General features: G+C 40.9%; 3 protein-coding genes across 3 annotated transcripts; 1 reads left to right on the plus strand and 2 right to left on the minus strand.

The window, feature by feature from the left end:
- Nucleotides 1-1,133: 1,133 nt before the first annotated feature.
- On the minus strand, nt 1,134-2,196 carry LOC21405490. Its single transcript, XM_024164662.1, has one exon. It carries the CDS (start codon nt 2,053-2,055, stop codon nt 1,693-1,695), a length of 363 nt encoding a protein of 120 aa, XP_024020430.1. The 5' UTR covers nt 2,056-2,196; the 3' UTR covers nt 1,134-1,692.
- A 3,064-nt stretch (nt 2,197-5,260) lies between these two features.
- On the minus strand, nt 5,261-9,430 carry LOC21405491 (transmembrane protein 184A). The gene is made up of 8 exons (XM_024164627.1): nt 9,194-9,430; nt 8,917-9,060; nt 8,647-8,832; nt 8,444-8,517; nt 7,619-7,768; nt 7,023-7,308; nt 6,130-6,363; nt 5,261-6,007 (listed from the first exon to the last, which is right to left on the minus strand). Exons 3-8 carry the CDS (start codon nt 8,800-8,802, stop codon nt 5,645-5,647), a joined length of 1,263 nt encoding a protein of 420 aa, XP_024020395.1. The 5' UTR covers nt 8,803-8,832; nt 8,917-9,060; nt 9,194-9,430; the 3' UTR covers nt 5,261-5,644.
- A 6,422-nt stretch (nt 9,431-15,852) lies between these two features.
- Nucleotides 15,853-16,713, plus strand: LOC112091317. The gene has a single exon (XM_024164632.1). The coding sequence runs from the start codon at nt 15,853-15,855 to the stop codon at nt 16,711-16,713; it is 861 nt and encodes a 286-aa protein (XP_024020400.1).
- Nucleotides 16,714-22,774: the final 6,061 nt, after the last annotated feature.

Consider the following 22,774-nt stretch of genomic DNA (forward strand, 5'->3'; position numbering starts at 1 on the left):
ATATGTTTTGCGATACTAACTTGATAAAAAACATCATCACTTTCTTATTAATTTGTTGATAATTGTCAACAATATAGATCTCATACTTTGTTATAAAAAGACCAACATGACATAACAAATGCTTAACAACTCGAATCGTGCTTTTAATAATAATAAGACCAGAAAATCTTTATTTTTCCAGTAGAATCAGAAAAAATGAGCGATCGATAATTTTTTATTTTTAACTGTTAGATCTACATTAAAAACTGTCTATTTTTAATATTTTTTTAATGTGATGTAATTTTGATTAAAATTAGTAGTCAAAAATAGGCTCTATCAATAGAGAGACCCTACAGGAGAAAACTTCTAGTAATAACAATAATTTAAAGAAAAGGAAAAGGTCCACATGTTTTACTGACTTTGGCTACTTACTTTTTTTTCCCCCTACTATGTGAGAAATTTAAAAGATTGGTACAGATTTGGGTGTCTCACACGCAACTTCCTTCTATATTTCACATTCCTACGCAAAATTTTTAGGCACCACCAACCATAAAACCTGAATATGCCCGTGAAGAAATGTGAGTGAGATTGACTAAGCGAGAGGGAAAAAGGAAACAAAAGATAAGCCCCCAAATGCGGAAAGAGAAAAATTAAAGGCCAAAGAAGGTAAAGTCATGGTGATCGGAATCAAGTTTTCAACAGCAAACGCACACAACAACGTGTTCTCGCATGCAAAGTGAAAAGGAAAGTAAAGGGTCCCCCCACAATTAAACGAATATGACTAATCTGCTTTTTTTTTTTTGGTTCAAACTTAGATCTTTGAAATACTTGACTTTTTGTGCAATTTCTCCTCTCTCGAGGGTTCAATTCAAAAACTTTGAACTTTTAAGTTTGAAATTTACTAAAACCTTCTTCTTATTTGGAAACGTATATGGTAAGATCTTGTCTTTTTTAGTTACTGTTTTAATCGTTAGATTAAGTTTTCATCTATTGATTTCTGAATGTCCATATTAAATATTTACATCCCACAATATAAAACTGCTTCAGTCACAAAATCAGGCCGTTCAAAACTGAATCTAAAAATTAAACAACAATCTCTATCGATAACTAAAGATAACAGGTCATACCATAGAAACGCCCTTTCTCATTTTCTTTGTTGCCTCTTGACACAGAGGAAAGTGGTCTCCTATTCTCTCTCTCTATAATCTCTATGGCTCGCAGCTGCTTTTTTTTAACCTTCCTATTCAAAGGGTCACAAAGACCTAGGACTTTGCGCAAAGTGCCATATTATATAGCTTGTACAGAAACCATACCCTTCCATAGTGGGATCCAATTCATTAATAATATAGAACTTTTACTTCTGCTTTTTCTTCTTTTTTTTTTTTCAGTTTCACCGGATGAATACAATAGTCAAATGTTGCTAACTGGAACTTTATGTCAAACAGACGTGAACAACTATACAAGATCATTATGGCAACAACTGTAACGAATCAACTTCACTATTACATCATCACCAAGGTCACCATTTGTATATTTATCATATCATACATTAACTGTAGCAAACGACATAAAGTTGTTGTGGGTATGAATGAATCTAACGGCAGAGATTTAACAACTACAATAGAAACCCCTTTTGCAAAGGTACTAATTCCATAAATAAAACTTAAAAAAAATAAAAAAAAAAAACTGAGAAAGAAGGAAGTTGGAATAGTTCTACCAGAAGCAGTTATTGTTGGAGTAGTACTTGTTGTTAAGGAGACGGATAAATCTTCTTCTCCGGTAAGAAAATCCACATCTGACTCTGAAACATGCCAACTTTCTGAACCTACGAGCAGATTTAAGCCTCAGCCATATAACCCTCTTCACTCTTACCAAAGACCTCTTGATTCTCTCACTCAAAGTCTGTTTTCTGCAGAACTGGTAGCTTCTCAGAAACAGTTGTCTCTTCTCCATCATCATATAGTTGTTGTTGTTGTAGCCATATTCAAAATAGTTGTTGTAGTTATAGTGCCCAGAAGCAAACGAATCAGTCCTGCTTAGTGGCATCAAATTCATATTCTGTCCCAACAAAGCCATATTAGAAGATATATAAAACAAGAAGAGATCGTCACTCTGTAGTTCTCTCTCTCTTTCTCTCTCTCTCTCTCTTCCCTGATAAACCTAGAGAACAAGAATGAAAGAGGGTTTGGTTTCGAGAGAGAGAGATATGTTAATATATATATATATATATATATATATGTGTTGGAAATTGTATATAAAGAAGTGGAAGTTTGTCTGAGTGTATTAAATTGTATGTACTATGTACCTGTATTATGTATGTGGTCTTGTGTTTGTTTGCTTAGTTTTGCCTTTTGCTTTTCTTTGTGAATTGCAAGCGACGACTGCGCCGCCACAAGAGCCTTAGCTAGAGCCAAGCCAGATCACTCGCTTTCTATTGTAGTTTCCAATTTCCATGCCTGCCTAACTTTAGTTTCTCTTTTGTCCTAACTGATGAGTTTATAATTGTAATAAATAGTAATATTCTAATAATCGACTTTTACACGTGGACAGTTGGATGAGCTCTTGCTCTCTGTAGATGGACGGTGACGTGCATTTTGTGTTTTTCTGTATTTTGTTGATTCATTATTATTATTATTATTATTATTATTATTTTTCTGAGTCTTACTTATGGCTTATTATTATTACTACATGGATGACAATGGTTAGGTTTTATGACTCAAAAAAAGATTATCTCAATCTACTTTTAGTCTTGGTTGTGGGCCTCCATGGACCGTCCGATTTTGTTCCATCTGGGCCTTCCACCGTCAGCAAGTGGGCCCTTTAGTTTAATGGACCCCACCTATCAATATGTAACTCGTCTTGAGAGGAGGTTGAAAAAGTAGGGCACCATTTAGTGGCTTGTCCATTCGTATCCGAAAATTTTTATTGTTTCAACTACCATCTTTATTTGTACAAACCACCACATCTGCATGTCATATAGGTTCTACAAATGGTACAAATTAAGGCGATTATGGCAATAAAATGACATAGAGAACATGTTCTCCTTGCTAATTAACATTATTTTCCCCAAACATAATTGAGATTTATGTATTATTTACGTATACATGGAAGTTGGCTTATCCATTGGATCATGAGCTATTAAAATGACTCGTAATAACAAGAGTATTTTCTTTATTAGCTCTAAGTAGTTTAAAGCATAAGCAACAAAGAACACTACAGATGGATAAGCCTAGCAATTTTGCGTAAGATGGGAAAGCTTCGGCCGGAGATTATTATTCGATTAATTAGTGATTAGGAAAAAAAAAACGTTTCTAATTGGTTCACCAACCACAGTTTGTATGATGTTCTGCCTTGCAAGTATTACCATTTATACGTGGATAGATCATGCAGTTTGCTCTGTATTCGTGAACCTCGTAACTCATTCTCTTTCGGTGCAAGTTATTCGTGTCAAAATTCAAGTTTTTTAAATCCAAATTATCTCAAGGTTTTTCAAACTTGATAATCTTATCATGTCAATGCATAGCCGTCACAAAACAAGTCCCTTGTGAACCAAGACTCTTGGAACTTGTTTACCATTGTGTGAAGTGAGAGATGATATATATTTCTTACCCCAGTTCAACAACCCAACATATATTTCTGAACTAATTTAGCAGAAATATGGTACACAATAATGAATGACTAAATTCGACTACATGGATTTCACTTCCTTTTAAGAGCAAAAAAACTCAAAAGTTGGGAAGTTGTTGAGAGATACAATACGGCGAGACATCTATCTATGTCATCACTTTACATAACATCATTAATTCATCATCATTATCTAATGAACTTCAAGAACAGGAACATTATTTAATCATATCGAATTGGAAAATAAATTCACACTTAATAATTGTGTTGGATCTGCATCTAATGGAGTGTTGAAGCAAGCTAGAGCAGCATCATAAGTATCAAAGGTGTGGGGTGGACAATCTCAACTGGAGTGACATAAATGGAGATAATTTGCGAGTCAACAGAAATATTATTATTAAATTTACGATTAATTAAAATCACACCGTTTGACTCATAGGAAAAGTATATTTATTGATCATACAAATTTAAAATACAATCTTTACATTCAAACAACGCCGCAGAAGGTAAAACATGTTGATCAACCTCGTTTCAAGCAAGTGGGAGCTCCTACCAATCCATGTTAATAACTTTTTTCTTTTTTTTTTTTTTTCTTTTTTTAACTAGGATAGAATAATAAAAAGATTAAATAACTAGCCGTTAATTTTATTTAGCTAATGAAAAATGCTTTATCTAAAAAAGCTAACCATTTAACTAATAGTTGGAGTAGAGAAAAACTAAAAAAAAAAAAAAAGCGCTAAGTCATTAACTGTTTTAGCTAAAAATATAAAATGACTAGCATAGTTAAAGTTGCTCTTAATATAGTTAGTTAAACATTATTTTGAAACTTCAAATTGGACAAATAATTTGAGTCCGTAATAATTATTACATATCATTAATAATTTTTACTCATATGATTCTGGGTTCAAAACTGTACCCTCTACATATATAAAATTCTACTCTATTCTTTTTATTTGTATGCAAGCAAACCATTTTGTTTGGTTGGGGGATTCGTCCCCTGATTCAGATCATGATTCGTGGTTTGTTACAGTATTTTCTCTTACAAAAAATACACGTAAATCAAAAATAATTCTAATCACATGAACCAAACGTCTCCTAAAATTCAACACCTCAAGGTGGAGTGAGGTATAGAATCACCTCAAAGAACACTTTATTGCTAGTATACATTTCAAGCATCACATAATATCCAAACATATGAAAATTGAGTAATTTGTGAATTTGATGAAATATGAAAATATATAACAAAATCTGGTAGATTAAGATATATAGGGCCCGTTTAGTTCGCTGATTCGAGTTTTTAATTCGAGTTGAGATGTGATTTTATGTGAGTTTTTTACTGTAGCAAAAAAATTAGATGTAATTGTTTTGAGTTTTTAATTCGAGTTGAGATGTGATTTTATGTGAAAATTTGTTACTATAGCAAAAAAGTTAGATGTGATTGTTTGTGATAGCTTTTTACTGTAGCCAAACTCGAATTCTAAACTCGAATCAGCGAAATGAACGGAACCATAAATTATCGGTTGGGTTTTATTTATTTATTTTTTATTTCCTTCTCTGTTCCTTTTCTTGTAGTAAGTGTATATGAGGCATATCTATCAAAAAGAACAAGAAACAAAAAAAGAGCTTGTGAAATCCACTAGACGATTCAAGTCTCCAATATGCTATGGAATAAAGAAATGAATTCAATAAGAACAAAGACTCAATTCTATGTTATCTTTGATATTGTGGTCATGAAATGGAAGTATGACAATCAGAGGTTCTTTATCTACAATGCACACCGGACGGACAAACAGGCCATTAAAGACTACCTCAGTGGGAACTGGGAAGCATCATATCGATCGTTGATTCGTTATAGCATATAATGAAGGGTGGGAGAGAGCCAGAGAGGGAGTACATTGAAATTTGAAGCCAATACAAAAGCACAATCAGGCTTTGCCGAAAGAACAGAACAATCTACAACCGCATCCCTCTCGAACAATATCATCTTTTCTTTGTATGGACACCCTTCTATTACCTGTCTACCACATTCCATTCATTCTTGTCACCTGAAATCACTTTCCTTTGCAGCAGGCACCTTTGCAGGGTAACTCGACATGTCCAAGTCAATAAGCGACATGTCATATGGCACTGAAAAAGCAGCAGAAGTATCCACAAGCAAGGAAGACTTCATTGCCTCGGAAGTTGCAGAATCGGGCACTGAAGTAGAACCTTTAGGAGTGCTTGAGTTCGAAGTTGACAGACTGGAAAGCTGTATGTCATCCATCTTGTTTCCAAGGTGTTTGTTTTTCCTGACAGCATCCATCTCTGGTCCAGTTGGGACAAAGGTGCGTGACCGATATTTCCTAGTTCCCTCGTCACCCTCATTGTGGTTGTAAAGCACATAATCATGATAAGTAGGTGCAAACTACACAAAACAAATATATATATATATATATATATATATATCAGTTAGCTTGAGCAATGCGTATGCCCAATACAGTCATCTATGGGAAACCAAAGGCAGAAATGACTAAATGCAAGGCCCACCTGGTGCACTGTGTCATGGTAAAAGTCGTTTAACTTCACGGCATGGGCGAGGCTTCCTGTGAAACCACGGGATCCACCAATGTTTGCACCAGCATACTCCTTGTATGGGAATGCATAAAGATGTCCAACAGCAGCGATAAGCATCTCTACGCATATAATGAAATTCTGAAATTGAGCAGCATCATCTGCATTCTTTATGAACTTTGACTTTGCAGCAAGAAAGACCAGTACACCCTACATTACCAATTAAAAGTTCAATGTCATATTGAAATATTACAATTGGGCTTTCGCTTAAGGCCCACCGTTCCAACAACAGAAACCTGAAGGTCCTGAACAATGTGGAGTGAAAATATGTTTTTTACTCTTTTCTAATAAAGTTTTATGGACAAGTTTCCAGACCATAAACGAATGAAAGAAAAGTGGTATTAGAATTGTCCATATGGAAACACCATAAGAAATGAAAGAACAATATTGGAGGCTTTCTAAAATGCATGGAGGCTTATACGTTATTGATAAATTAATACATAGATATCCATACTTAGCAAATCTATATCCATCTTAAAAATGAAAGATAAGAGCATTAACTCCATACTATCCTCTGTTATTCTTGAAAATTTGCAATATTCTGGATGATCCTACCAGTCTATTATACAAGAAACTGAAAGTTTTTTATATGCCGAGCGAATAACTATAAAAGGATTTGCCCGTAATTTTGGTCATGAATCGGCTCAAGTCATTTAACCTTGTCAAAAATCCTTCTGAAACATAATCCCCAGAGGCATCCTCATTCATAGGCGTGCATGCAATTTACAGCTAAGTCCAAAATACTACACAAATGCCGTCACTAAAAAATTACTCCATGCCTAGAAAAGAAGGATGTAGATAGTTTTTCCCTGCCAATAAGTCAAGAAAACGACAGATTTTATTATGATGAACTTTGGAACTGGATTGAATGGCTGAAGCAGATCTTTGCAAGCAACATAAAACAAAGCCAATACATAGAGAGCCATTGTGTACGACAACATATAGATGATTGTTAGATAAAGATATGACTGGTTTGGATTAAAATTTCCATCTTTGTATTTTCCTTTTGCGTAAAGGATGAGCGTCACAGCAACTAATATAGGCTTCAGAATCACGAACTGCAAACATCCTTGCTTGCACCTACGTATAAAGCGTCTGCATTGATGGTTTTACAAGTGTGAGTCTGCCAGACAATCTCAGATGAGCAAGGTTGAAACGTATTAACATTTTAGAAAATACTTTGTCGGTGTTGAAAGCTGACATATTTTCGGGAGAAAACATGAGTTACATATGGCCTTGCCATAATTCATAAAGAATCTGGTTTCTTAATCCCAAAGAGAGAGTAGAAGTTTTTTTCCCAGTGGAAAATAAATTCCCAAATAATACAGAAATTATGCAATTCAGTTAACATGCAGAAACAACCAACTAAAAGAAAAGCAACAGTAGTTTCTTTTTATGAACTCACCCATCCAATGGTATGGGAGGAAAGCAACAAGTCATCAGATACCATGACGGCTTTAGCACCCGACCACTTAAGCTAAGGACAACAGCTCCTGGGCCACCAACCCATGCCAAGCAAAGTGATAGAAAATTATAAATGACCCAAGCTTCGTAACTGAAAGAGGGAAAAAAAAGATAAATATATGACTGTAGAATGAGTAAAAAATATATAGCTGGTTAGGTTACAATCTACTTCACCATTTTTATATATAAAAATAATAGTAATGGCGGCATTAATCAAAGTAATAAAGTAGCTATAAACAGCTTCAAAAGTTATAACCAGAGTCTATAGTAAACAAGTAGTTGTTGTCCAATAGCAAGCACAATAAGTCTCAAACAAATGAAGACGACAGCTTAAAAGAACAAGACAATATGAACCATACTCCTATTGTCAAACAAACTAGTCTACCTAAATCAATCGAGATCCAACATCTCCCACCCAAGTGAAACAACAAACTAAAGAAGAACCATGAAGCCTAAAGTAAACCCTGCTTCAAGAAAGATGGCTAATAGAAGCTAAAAGAACAAACTAGAGAATAGAGACTAGAAGTACACGACCAAATTTTAAACTCTATGTTTTGATGCCAGAATGGTGCATCCCTTTGGCATTTGTCATAGTTTATACTACATAACTTGTACAAGATACTATCAAACAAAATAGAGCCAAAAATGCCAAGAAAGTGAACCCTGAAACAGACGATGCTATGAACCATGCACAGAGTATTATCGGCATTTAAGCATGCGATTTAAACTTAAAAACAAATAAATAAAAAAGGTGAGAGCAACTTACACTTCCCGAATGGAATTGAAATAGATTGAACTCGCCGGCAAAATAAGGGACAAGAAAGACATCAATGCATAAACCTGGAAAATATAACAAGAATCACACCGTTTATACATTGACCAATCCTTAATTTCAGGCATTATCAATTATAATGCCGACAATAAACAAGCATATAGCAAAAAAACTGCAAAGCAAAAATAATTACTCACTGGGACCATAAAAATGATTCGAACGATGTATCTCTGATAGGTAGGTTCTGTGTAATTCTTGAGGTGCCTGTAGATATGAAAAGTGGCCAGAGCAATGGCTCCGACGGTGCAAAAGAAGGCGAAAATGCTCAAGTATATTGGGACAGTTTCCCCCATTTTAGAAAGCCTAATCCTCCAAAATCACCCCTATAAATTAACAACAACGGCAATATAAGAATAAACAACCAATTTGAAAAACAAAAACAAGCGAAAAGGTGAAAAGATACGAACCTGATATACACGACTCCAATAAATATTTCGCTTTATTCCCTTCTTATTTGAAGAACTTCACTCGAATTAAAAAACATATGAGATTATGGTGCTTGTTTCAGCCAAGAATCGAAAAGCCCTAACTCTCCACCAATCCGCAATCGCCTGCCGACGAAAAACCGAAATTCCAACAAAACAAGAAAAGAAAATGGAAAATGTTGAAGCCAATATGCAATTTCCCAAACTCTAAAAATGGTGAAATTGAATCGAATGAAGAAAAAAAGGAACCGCGTTTTACCTAATTTGGAAAAATTGCGAAGGAAAATTGGAAAATAACTCGGAAAAAATGGGCTGACGAGGAATTTTCTTCCTCAGATCCGTCACTGAGAAATGTGAAATCGAAGTCGGCGATGATAGGAACAAAGGAATAAGCACAAGAAATTGCTTCACTGGCAGACAATAATGGCGGCTTTTCAGTCTCGCTGTTTGTACCATTTAACAAATCTAAAAGCGAACCAGAAAATTATGTATTTTATTTTTATAAACCCAGGAATTTTCTTTTTAAAAATAGATCAACTTGTCCAAAATTCTGGAAAATTTTACAAAAGAAAAGAAAATGTATTATAATAAGATGGTGTACACGTGTGTAACAGAGGAAGCACCTGCGACAAGCCTATGCCCTCCCTGCCGTTCGATTCAATTAACATGAGCTGACCTATGCGATTTTTCTTTCAAACATCACATAAATTTTCCCACTAATTCTTCTTCTTAATATATTTCATTAAGCTTAGGGTTAATTTCATAAAATGTCCTGAGGTTTATTTTCAATTTCATAATTCATGACTTGCAAAACGTCTTTCAATTGGTCTTTTAAGACTTTATTTTACTTTAGTTTTGGTCTTTTCATTATTTAATTGTTAAATATTTGAGAAAATATACATACCACCAGAACTGAAAACAACTAAAATTTAGAGACTATCTGTGTGAATTCACTTTTATTTTTTGTATTGTTTTAGCCTCTAAACTTTAGATGTTTCTAAATTGGTCCTTAATTTCTACAAAATTTATCAAATATCTAACATTTGACTGACAAAAAAGACCAAAATTAATAATGAAATAAAATCTCATGGATTAATTATGAGGCGTTTTAAAAATATGGGATCAAAATGAAATTCAGTATATACCTCAATATCTATTATGCAATGCAGTTAACGTTTAAGTTTTATAAGAATAATAATATTTGTATATACATAAATAAATAAAAAGATTGGTCCCTTTTATGTTTTTAGATTAGAAAATTAGGTGGATAGCTAATTTTTAACACCACTTTAAATTGATAGTCCAAATTTTTTTAGGTAAATGACCATCAATAATCATGGACTGATAACCCGATTTATTATTGATTCATCACTGATTTATTACTGATAAGTCCATAATTATTGATTGCAATTGGTTCATTTCTAATTGATTTTAATCAATCAATGATAAATTACTGTTGTCTATTTTATGTACTTGCTACGTATCGAAATAGTTAATATCATGATGAAAAGTATCATTCCCACAGAGATAACTATTATTCTAAAGGCTAATTACTAATTTACTTCACTCTAATTTTATCCAAACAATAATTAAACTAAGAGACTAAAAATAAAACAAGAAAATCTTAAATGAAACGTGAATTGCAAGACAAAAATCAATAGATGGTGAAACCTAGGTCTATAACTTCTCCCAACAATCCACTTAATTAAAATATATCCTTCCCAAAAATTATTATTCTACTATGATTGTCATCCACGAGCCTCTGTCGATGGTCATACAAAAATATCTTCTTAACTAATTCTCTATATGTCTATGAGAATTAATTAAACAGAATTTATTAAGTTGAAGCCCGTATAAATGGATGCACATGCAACATGAGTATACGTCTATCTCAAATTAACACATGTTATTCTGTCTAGGTTATGAACACAAAATAACTCCATCGATATTATTAAGGTTCACCAAATCAATTCAATCAATTGCCAGTTAATTAAATTACAACAAACTCAAAATAGAATAAACACCCACTTGTAGAATGAATCGTTGAAAAGGAAAATAATTCAATTAAGCATCATCATGAATAGGTTCCATTACAGACCTAGAAAATAAAACTTTGTTCATGAATACAAAAGAAAACATTCTAATCAATGTCTTAAACATGAAGAAGAAAGAAGAATAAAAACTGGTTATGAAGATGAATTTGAGGCTTGGAAAACCGTAACCGGATCACCACGCTTCCTTCTCCACACCTCGGTCTTTTTCTCCCCCCAAAATTCTCTGGCAAAAGACCCCTTTTGAAGCCCTTATATGCATAGATTCGAGAGGGGCAATATTGTCTTTTCAATTTTTGACACAAAACTTGAAAATCATCCTTTCATGTGATGCTAGCTTTATGCCGCGCACCGCATCTTTGCTAGCTTTATGCCGCAGCTTGGGTCTTCAGCATGTCGTCACACTTTATTGCTTGGGATGTCGCGACTTTGGAGAGTTAGTGCTGCGGCTTCAGGCAAAGACATGCAAGTTTTCAAATTTTCTTCAAGTGATGAGTGCCACGGCTTCAAAGTAGAGATGTCAAAAGGGCCGTGCCGTGCCCGGCACGGCCCTTCTAACTCCAGGCCCATGGCGGGCCTGGGCCGTACCTGGCACGACCCTGCACAGTGCAGGGCCGTGCCAGGGTCGGGCCTGAGGAGAAACCCTCAGGTCCAGCACTGGCCAGGGCCGGGCCTGGGCCCAGGCCCTTCACGGGCCGGCCCTGGCCCTTTTTAATTTTTTTTCAATATTTATTTAAAAAAAAGAAAATATATCATATGTCCCCAAAAGATGTGATTTTATTGAATTGAGATAATACAAATAAGTACACATAAATGATCAACTCGTTAAAAACCTTGTCAAGTAAATCTCGTGGGGAGATCGGGACAAAACCTTAGCGAAGGAAAAAAGAGTGCAGTATTCTAGGATAAATAAATTACAAAATCTAAGTGCTTCTAGAAGATTCTGTTATGTCTAAACTCAATCTTAACCTAATTTTCTTAATGCACTTGAGTTTCACTTATGATTAGCAATATTTTTAGGATTTTTTTTAATTTCAAATTTGATGACAAAAAAAAAAGTAATATATCATATGCCCCAAAAATATGTGATTTTATTGAATTAATATGAATAATTATAAGAAAATGACTGGTTGACCAGACAGCATAGGTCGGCCAATTGACCCTAAAATGCCTCAAACCTCATTAAAATTTCATGTCGCGGGCCTGGCCCTTCGCGTGCCTGGGCCGTGCCTGGGCCGTGCCTGGGCCTTGGGCGTGCTTGGGCCGTGCCTGGGCTACAGGCCTCAAACATGAAGCCCAGCCCAGGCCCTTTTGGCGTGCTGTGCCGGCCCTGCCCATAACAGTACAGGGTCGGGCCGTGCCGAATTTAGTACTGTAGCGGGTTGGGCCGGGCCGTCCATGGACGGCCTGGCCCAATTGACACCTCTACTTCCAAGAGACGATGCCACAGCTCGTGTGGGGTAGTGGTCCTCCAAATCGCAATGACGCAGCTTCTAAGAACCAATGTCGCGGTCTTGACCTCTCTTTCTTAATTAATTTCATATTCGCACCAAAAACCTCCTCTGAAGTATCCATAGCGTGTGAATTCATTCCAAATCAATCTAACCTGCAATTTTGAGAAACAAAACACATTAAACAAACAAAAACGCTCGAAAACCAACAAAACGCATATTCGAAAGCACCCGATTCATGAGTATAAAACTCACTCATCAGTCACCAAGTCAATTAGTGATTCACCACCAAATCAATCAATGATGAACCAATTTATAATGATTTATCATTGATAAGCAGTCATTTTCCAAATTTTATAAATCTTCTACCATTTATTAAAAAATAGCTCAAAAAAAGTTATTTTGTACATATCCTTTTTCTTGTTGAACATTAGGAACATCTCATTTGATTCCTATAAGTTAATTGAATGTTCTTTTTATAAGAGAAAATAAGATAGTAAAAATGTTATAATTGGGATTTGAACTTATGAAAAAACAGGATTTAAGCCTTTCGAAGTCGCGTGGTTGAGTGTTAGCTTGTCTAATTGTGTGGTTGGGTGTTACCTTGTCTAATATCCGCTCAAGCACCCACGTTGATTGTGCACTACAACTCCTTTAGTCAACTCGGTTTGAATTGGGAGAAAAACCATGAAGGTCATTTCCCACCTTAGCGGATGACTACCTCCTAGTGGGTGACTAAGTATGTAGCATAGACCATGTACGTAGCAAGATCAACTTTAGGTTGATTCAATAGACAACTTAAGTCGCCTTAGTCCCTAGGGTGTTAGTACCTGTTGTGTGGCAAAATGTGACGGACACATGGACGAATGATAATGCGACACGTGCCCTTGACTACTCTCCGCCAAGCAACAACCCTCGACGTCTACGGCTCCCTCCTATTCCGCTGGAAAGCCCAAAGCACAAAGTCCAAATTAGGGCGACAATTCCTTCTGGCGTCGACAGATCACGCCGTCGAGATTAAGGCACGAAGATCCCTTGACCGCAGAAAGGACCGCCAAAGAGGGTGATTGGGCTAAGCAGTGCTGACGACGAGGGGAACATTCTTTAGAGGACGTGATGGGTTGCGTGCAAAAGTGGAAGACGTCTGCAGGCATTAATTGCAATCTCTCAAACCGCCCCACAGGGGACAGAAAAGTATTACAGAGAAGCACGGAGCCGTAATAGGAGACTAATTGGCTGAGTGAACAGTATTGATTAGTGGGCTACATCTGGGCCTACCAAGGAAGAGCACTTGAGTGCTTCCACCTATGAAGGAAACCCCCTAAGCGAAGGAAGCCCAGTATAAAAGGAGGAAGACCCCCAGTAAGGAAGGGGTTCAGAGATTCCAGCAAAGAGAAAAGAGATTTAATGAGAGCAATTGTTGTAAATTGTTATCTTCTCAAAAGAAATACAAAATCACAGTGGGTGTAGCTCTCATTTTATAGAGTGAACCACTATAAAATTCCTTGTGTTGGTTGTCTATGCATGATTTAGTTAACACACGTATTCAACAAATTCTCATACGTTTACTACACACAGGCCGGTAATCCAAAGGGAAACCAAGAGGTAACCCGGCCGGTTTTTGTTGGCGAAATTTGACCGTCAACAATTGGCGACTCCACTGGGGACCGAAAGCATTCGACCCCCAACAACATAGTTAGCAAACACGCCTCCTAGATAGATGGACGGGATGGAAGGAGATCTACGCCCGATCGGAGATGAAGCCCCGCCCCTGGGCGCGCCACGGCCGGATCCTGCGCAGATGCATGCCCAACTGACCACTCTCACTGAGCTGGTACGTGGGTTGATGACCGTGGTTGAACGCTTAGATGGAAGGAACTTCATGCCACCATTAGAAGACGCCCCAAGGCCGCAAGGATCTGCCGTGGCCGGAAACCCGAACCCCGGTGACCACCCACATATCCAAGAGGGAGCTGGAGATAGTGAGAATCACCGGGGCCCTCCTAGGCCTCGGCCTTCCCAATCCTCTGGCAGCCGTTTGGGGGCTGCCGGACTCCGAGCTCCCGAGGACCGGGTACCGAGAGGTCCAGGAAACCCCGAGGTATTATCCCAGCTCCCTCATGGAACGTATGGCCAGCCTGGAGCAAAAACTGACGGGGGACGTGGCGGGCCTAAAAAAGAATATAGGTCGTGTGGCTGAGGTGGTAAACGTCGATATCACGCCTAGCCGCATACATGACCATCCATTTATTGAAGAAATAATGGCGCTCCCTCTCCCTGATAAATACAAGTCGCCGTCAATCCCACCGTATGATGGGCAGGGAGATCCCGACGACCATTTGGAGATGTACACAGGGTACATGCTCTTGCACGGTTATGCCGAGGATATCATGTGCCGAGCCATTCGAAACCATTTGACGGATTCTGCCCGAAGATGGTTCCGGACGCTGAGGCCAAACTCTATCTCGAGCTGGGACGAGTTGAAGGAAGCATTTTCCCTCTAATTCATAGGGGTCAAAAAGTACGTCCCCCCAAAGCAGAATCTGACGACGATATACCAAAAGCTGAACGAGTCACTAAGGGAAAGGCTCGCGAGATATGGGGAAGCTGTCGCCGCCACGATGGATATAACAGATAGAGAGGCCTTGATGGGGGCCTTATCTAACATGAAGAAAATTACCACATTCAAAAGAGAGCTGAACCGGAAACCTCCGTCCAGCTACATGGAGTTTTTGGCGCGAGCGCAGGGGTACATCAACGCTGAAGAGGCGGACGCAAATGACCCCGAGCACAGGTCCAACAAGAATAAAGGAACCGAACAAGGGTCGACGCCTTTGAAACAGGATGGGAAGAAGCGTTGAGGTGAAGGAAACGGAGATAAGCAGCCCGCTGTGACGACGAGCACTCCAGAAGCCAAGAAGCCGAGGCAAGAGGATACCCGTAAGTCGCGACTGTTCCAAAAATACGATTCCTACCACAAGCTAACGGTAGGAGTCGAGGAGATCTTCAATCAGGTCGGCCGCGGGAACTTGTTGTGTCGACCGGAACCGATGAAGTCAGATCCCAGCCGAAGGAACTAGAAGAAATTCTGTAGGTTCCACGGCAATGTCGGCCACCACACCAACGATTGCGCCGATCTCAAGGATGAAATCGAAAGAGTAATTCGTGAGGGAAGGTTACAAGAGTTCAGGGCCGAACGGAGACCTCGAAATGACGGTCATGGTAGGCAAAATGACGGTCGACGCCGAGAGGAGAACCAGCGCCCAGAGGATCGCGAACCTGTCGGCGTCATACGGACTGTCCTTGGCGGTCTTTATATAGGAGGAGACTCAAGAAGGTCTCAGAAGGACTACGCCCACGAGGCCAAGGGGGTTTATTAGGAGCGATTCTGGAGCGTCTCCGCTGTAAAAACCCCAATGTATAGTCACATCGACGTGACCTTTAATGAGGATGACGCTAGTGGGGTTCATTTCCCCCACAACGACGCCTTGGTGGTGGAAGCCATGATAGGAAACCACACCGTGTGCAGAATCCTGGTAGACAATGGGAGCTCGGTGGACCTCCTATACTCTGACTGCTTTGAGAAAATGGGGATCCAAAAGGAACAATTGGAAAAAACCTCCAGGCCGCTATGTGGTTTCACTAGGGACTCCGTCATCCCCCAGGGGACCATCTGGTCGCCTATAATCACCGGAGAAAAACCCCGACAGGCTACCACAATGGCCAACTTCGTGGTTATAAAAGGAGGCTCCCAATACAATGCCATGATTGGAAGACCAACCCTTCAAGCGCTAAGGGCCATAACTTCCGTTTACCACCAAAAGGTCAAGTTCCCTACCCCAAATGGCGTGGACGAAATGAAGAGCAACCAGTATGAAGCTACGGTTGCATACTCTGACGCCCTGCACGGATATGACCAGCCAGGAAGACAGGAGGCGAGGATGGTTCACCAGAGTCTCGTCGAGGACATAGACCCTAGGATCCAAGAGGAAGTCACATGGTCTCAACCCGTCGAGCAGTTGGTGGAAATCCAAGTTAATGAAGGCGAGTCCACCAAAGTGCTAAAAATGGGCTCGGGCTTAGCCCCATCACTTAAGGTTGAGATCGAAAACTTTCTCAGGAAGAACTTAGATGTCTTCGCCAGGAATCATTTCGACGTGGAAGGGATCGACGCCGAGGTAATATGTCACTCCCTAAACGTCGACCCCTCATATCCGCCCAAGCGTCAGAAACGTCGACCGATGAACCCCGAGAGGTATGAAGCACTGAAAGAATAGGTCGACAAGCTGATCAATAATGGGTTCATCAAGGAGGCCCATTACCCACGTTGGGTATCAAACCCCGTTCTAGTGGTCAAGCCCAACGGGAACTGGAGGACATGCATCGACTTCAACGATCTCAACAAAGCCTACCCAAAGGATGGCTTTCCACTCCCTCGAATAGACCAAATGGTCGACGCCACGGCGAGACATGAGATGCTGAGCTTTATGGACGCCTACTTCGGATACAACCAGATCCCCATGCATCCAGCCGACGAGGAGTACACATCCTTCATAACCGACAGGGGCCTCTACTGCTACAAGGTAATGCCTTTCGGCCTGAAAAATGCAGGGGCTACCTACCAGAGGCTTGTGAATAAAATGTTCGCTCAACAGCTCGGCAAAACGATGGAGGTCTACGTCGATGATATGCTTGTAACAAGCACCAGGGCCAACCATCACGTCAATCATCTGGGGGAAATGTTTGGTGTGTTAAGAAAATACCACATGAAACTCAATCCCCAGAAATGTGCCTTTGGAGTTGGGTTGGGGAAATTCCTCAGTTTTATGGTTAGCAATCGTGGGATTAAAGCTAACCCTGAGAAAATCAAAGCCCTACAGGATATGCGGTCCCCAACAAAGCCAAAGGAAGTGCAAAGATTAACAGGATGTGTCGCCACCCTAAACATGTTCATATCAAAAGCAACCGACAAATGCGTCCTCTTCTTCGGTGCTTTGAAAGGAAGCAAGCGCTTTGAGTGGACACCATAATGTGAAGAGGCCTTCCAGAAATTGAAGGAGTATTTGGGCAAGCCTCTGATTTTGTCAAAACCAAACGTCGACGAGGAGCTTAGCCTATACTTCTTCGTGTCCCAACACGCCGTAAGCTCCGTATTAGTAAGAGAATAAGAGAGGGCGCAATTGTCGATCTACTATGTAAGCAAAAGGCTCCTCGACGCCGAGTCGAGATACAGCGAAATGGAGCGCCTAGCCCTCGCCCTGATGGTAGCTTCAAGGAAGCTTCGGTACTATTTCCAATCTCACACAATACGGGTTCTCACAAACCACCCGCTGAGACAGGCTCTACAAAAACCTGAAACTTCCGGTCGACTCCTCAAATGGTCGGTAGAATTAAGCCAGTTTGACATAAAATATGTGCCAAGAACTACGATCAAGGGCCAAGCGCTCGTCGATTTTCTGGCTTAGTTCTCTCACAGACCAGCTCCCGCCGCATCTGGAGAAGTCGAGGTTACAAAATGGAAGCTCTACGTGGATGGGGCGTCGAGCGAAAACGGGTCAGGAGCCGGCGTCTTGTTAATCAGCCCCGAAGGCTACAAGATTACCTCGGCGGTTCGATTTAAATTCAAGGCGTCGAACAATGAGGTGGAATATGAAGCACTAATTGCCGGACTACGATTAGCCAGCCACCTGAAGATCGAAAGGCTCAGCGTCTTCAGCGATTCTCAATTGGTCGTCGCGCAAGTAAAGGAAGAATACCAAGCGCGCGGCGAGAAGATGGGAGCGTACTTGAGAAAGGTAAAGGAAGAACTCGTTAAGTTCAAAAACTACGAAATACTTCAGATACCACGGGCCGAAAACGCGAACCCCGACGCCCTGGCAAAACTAGCATCTTCAAGAGATTCCGACACCCTGGGGGTCATTCCCATCGAAGAATTGGAGCTGCCGACCATTGAAGAACAAGCTAAGGCATTAATCACCCAAGCAGGTGGAAATTGGATGACACCGCTCATCCAATACCTAATGGACGCACAACTGCCAGATAATAAAGATGAAGCCAGACAGATCAGGTATAGAGCTGCTAGGTTATTGTACGACGGCTTGCTCTACCGACGAGGCTATTCAACACCTCTACAGCGGTGTCTAGGTGATGCCAAAGCCTAGAAGGTCCTCCAAGAAATCCATGAAGGAGTCTGTGGTAACCATACTGGGGGACAGTCTCTGGCTCTAAATGTTTTGAGGCAAGGATACTACTGGTCCACGCTAAAAAAGGACGCTTTTCAATACGCCCGACGTTGCGATAAATGCCAAAGGTATGCCACAATTCCTAGAGCACCCCCAGAAAATTTAACTTCCATTCTCAGTCCATGGCCCTTCGCCAAATAGGGGGTTGACCTGATCGGGCCATTACATCTTGCACCCCAAGGATTTAAGTTTGCAATTGTTGCGGTAGACTACTACACGAAGTGGGCAGAGGCAAAGGTTCTAACTACAACCACGGAAGCAGCCTGCACCAAATTCATGTGGGACCACATCGTATGCAGGTTCGGGGTTCCCCACTCAATAGTATCCGACAACAGAAAGCAGTTTGACAACGCCTCAACACGTAGATTCTGCGATATCTTGGGCATCCGAAAAGACTTCTCGGCACCAATCCATCCACAATCAAATGGACAAGTCGATGCGGTCAATAAAATATGAAAGTATACCCTCAAAAAGAGACTCGACGATTTGAAAGGGAAATGGGCCGAGGAACTTCCCAAGGTCCTATGGGCATACAGAATGATGAGCCGAACTACCACGGGTGAAACACCCTTCTCCATGGCGTATGGCGTCGAGGCAGTGCTCCCCGTAGAAATTGAAACGCCGACTCTAAGAACCGTCGTCCATAACGACGATAACAACGCGGAAGGCATGAACGGAGACTCGACTTGTTGGAAGAAAAAAGGCTCGACTCCCAACTACGTCTCGCCACCTATCAGCAAAGAACAACGCGATACTACAATAAGAAAGTTCGGCAGAGAAGGTTCGTCCCAGGAGACCTAGTATTAAAAAGGGTAACGCAGAGCACGAAACCCAAAAATACTGGTCCACTGGGCCCAACTTGGGAAGGGCCCTACCGCATAAGGGAAGTGCTACGCCCTGGCACCTACATTTTGGAGAACCTCAACAGCAAAAGGATTCAACACCCGTGGAATGCAGAACAGATAAGGCTGTACTACCAATAGTGTATGAAATTTTTACATATCTCAATTGTACATTCTTTACAAGTTGAATAAATTGATATGTTTGCATAAAGAAAAGAATTCACCCCTTAATAACATGTCTGCTTAAAAAACCAAGGTTATATTAAACAGACATGGGGGGACAGAGGTCCACGGATCACTACAAAATGACACGACGACCCCAAGGGGTGCAATCGACGTCAGATCCTCTAAGGAGGAAAGACGAGGACTTAGCAAAATTCTAAGGAATTTTCTAAAACGACGACCCCAAGGGGTACAATCGACGTCAGATCCTCCAAGGAGGAAAGACGAGGACTTAGCAAAATTCTAAGGAATTTTCTAAGACGACGACCCCAAGGGGTGCAATCGACGTCAAATCTTCCAAGGAGGAAAGACGGGGACTTAGCAAAATTCCAAGGAATTTTCTAAGACGATGACCCCAAGGGGTATAATCGACGTCAGATCCTCCAAGGAGGAAAGACGAGGACTTAGTAAAATTCTAAGGAATTTTCTAAGATGACGACCCCAAGGGGTGCAATCGACGTCAGATCCTCCAAGGAGGAAAAACAAAGACGTAGCAAAATTTCAAGGAATTTTCTAAGACGACGACCCGAAGGGTATAATCGACGTTAGATCCTCCAAAGAGGAAAGGCAAAAACTTAGTAAAATTCTAAGGAATTTTCTAAGAAAGCAGTAATTGCAAATCAAGGTATAAATTAAATCTGTTATCTTTTATATATAAAGTGCAGATAAAATAAAAGATGTCTGAATCAACAATAAGTTACAAACAAAAGAGAGACAGGTAAAAATCATTTCAGGCCTCGCTGCCAGCCGCCGATTCATCACCGTCACCAGGCGGGGAAACGTTGTCATCACCAGCAGGAGGATGAGAGTTATAAAGGAAGCTCAAGTCCCACTCAGGACGCTCCTTCTTGATCAGATTCTAAGATGACGACCCCAAGGGGTGCAATCGACGTCAGATCCTCCAAGGAGGAAAAACAAAGACGTAGCAAAATTTCAAGGAATTTTCTAAGACGACGACCCGAAGGGTATAATCGACGTTAGATCCTCCAAAGAGGAAAGGCAAAAACTTAGTAAAATTCTAAGGAATTTTCTAAGAAAGCAGTAATTGCAAATCAAGGTATAAATTAAATCTGTTATCTTTTATATATAAAGTGCAGATAAAATAAAAGATGTCTGAATCAACAATAAGTTACAAACAAAAGAGAGACAGGTAAAAATCATTTCAGGCCTCGCTGCCAGCCGCCGATTCATCACCGTCACCAGGCGGGGAAACGTTGTCATCACCAGCAGGAGGATGAGAGTTATAAAGGAAGCTCAAGTCCCACTCAGGACGCTCCTTCTTGATCAGATTGAATATTTGCTGACCCGCAGACTGAAAATCCTTGGTGCGGATGTCAGCGAGCTCTGGAGAAGCCTTAAACTCCTCAATAATCTCAGCACGCCTGGCGTCGAAGGCAAATGCAGCTTCCGCCTCGGCTTCCCTCTTCCCCTCAGTCTTCCCCTCAGCGAAACGCCTCTTCGCTTCCTTAGTTGTTTCAGACAACTTTTTATCGGACAAATCCGCCCGCTTCGTGAGATCTTCGACCTCAATCTTCAACTTTGCCAGTTCATCTTCCAAACTCGCCAGCTTGGCCAAGGCCACGTCCCTCTTCTTGACGGCATCATCTAGTTGTTTCTTGGCGTCGGAAACAAGGGAGTTGAGCTTGGCTTCCACGTCGTCCATCTCCTTGTCACGCTCCTCAATCTTAACTAGGTCAAGGAGGTTAAGGATGGAAAGGACCAGGCTCTGAAAAGTTGAAGGTCAGAAAAATAGGAACGCAGAACGACGAGTGTAAAAAAAAAAAAAACTCTTGACAAGGTCTTACGTGGATTTGGAAGGAGATTTGTTTGCGCTGACGATCGACCAAGGACGACTGAGCGGCAACAACCCAGTGTGGCTCGAGGAAAGACTCGTAGAGAGCCTGAAAGACGAGGGAGAAGCGAGGGGGAAGTTTTAGCATCGCCCCAATCTCAGCGTCAGATACATCCGGGACTTAAAACTTGGGATCCATGATTTTAGCCCCCGGAATAAGTACGCGTTCTCTCGGTGCCAGGGGAATGTCGACGTCAGGAATAGGGACCGTCGGCATCCACGTCTCTGCCACCGGCGTTTTATCCTTGCGCCTCTTTATCCGTGCAGGATCCATCTCCGACCCCGAAGGGCCTTTGGTCTTCTTGCTCCTCGGTGCATGGGAAGAAGAGCTAGCCTTCTCCTTTGCCTTCGACGGGGGCAGTTGGCTCGGCAGGGGTTGTTGATTCGACGGCAGCTGCTGGCTCGGCCCGGATTGCTGGCTGCCAGGGAGTTGGATTCTCAAATACGCCATCTCTACAGAGACGACGAGACAAAGGTACAGTCAGCATTTGGAAAATGAAAGCCGTAATAAATAAAGGCATTAAGAGCAGAAGTTACCCTCGTCCTTTAAATGGAAGTATGAGCGAACGGCGTCTAGTTCTGAAGGATCTGGGAGATCAAGGATTAACCCGGCACTTCGAAGGTTGGCCTGGGTCAGGAGGGTCTCTATATGGCAAACCTCAGACGGATACGAAAAGGCCTTCTCGATTCTCGCCAAGCTGTTCCCAGAAAACTTCGGCCGATCCTGGTTGACTGAAGGAAGAAAGATTGTCAGCATACGAAGAAAAAGAAAGAGGCGAAGTAAGGTAAAAGAAAGCCAAAATTCTCACCCATGTTCCCAAACGCCGCCTGCACCTGCCTTCGACGTGGCAGACGGTCGCTGGGGTGAAAATTGAAAGGCCCGCGGATAATGAAAAACATGGGTTTCCACCCATGTGACGACGAGGGAATCCCCAGTATCAACTTCCCAAATCTGGGCTGAGATCTCCCATGTCCCCTCAAAAAATCCAACCCCTCGCACTTGGCGATGTGGCATAGTTTGTACATAAACTGGAACTCATCTACAGGGAGTTCCATATCAAACTTTTGGTGCCATAAAATCCAGGCACCGGCGAAGCAGTACCAGAAGTTCGGCGCCAGTTGAGCGTGGGAAATGCCATAAAAATGGCAGTAGTCCTTTACAAAGGGATGAACTGGGAGG

The sequence above is a fragment of the Morus notabilis genome, unplaced genomic scaffold (genome assembly GCF_000414095.1).
Source record: "Morus notabilis unplaced genomic scaffold, ASM41409v2 Scaffold283, whole genome shotgun sequence".
In the NCBI taxonomy this organism is placed as follows: domain Eukaryota; kingdom Viridiplantae; phylum Streptophyta; class Magnoliopsida; order Rosales; family Moraceae; genus Morus; species Morus notabilis.

Excerpts from the sequence above, each read along its gene's own strand:
- LOC21405491 (XM_024164627.1), bottom strand. The coding sequence starts at position 8,802 with ATGGGGGAAACTGTCCCAATATACTTGAGCATTTTCGCCTTCTTTTGC. Across the intron at positions 8,518-8,646 it reads GAATCATTTTTATGGTCCCA|GTTTATGCATTGATGTCTTT; the intron begins GTGAGTAATTAT and ends TATATTTTCCAG. Across the intron at positions 7,769-8,443 it reads TTCAATTCCATTCGGGAAGT|TTACGAAGCTTGGGTCATTT; the intron begins GTAAGTTGCTCT and ends TCCCTCTTTCAG.
- LOC112091317 (XM_024164632.1), top strand. The coding sequence starts at position 15,853 with ATGTATAGTCACATCGACGTGACCTTTAATGAGGATGACGCTAGTGGG.
- LOC21405490 (XM_024164662.1), bottom strand. The coding sequence starts at position 2,055 with ATGGCTTTGTTGGGACAGAATATGAATTTGATGCCACTAAGCAGGACT.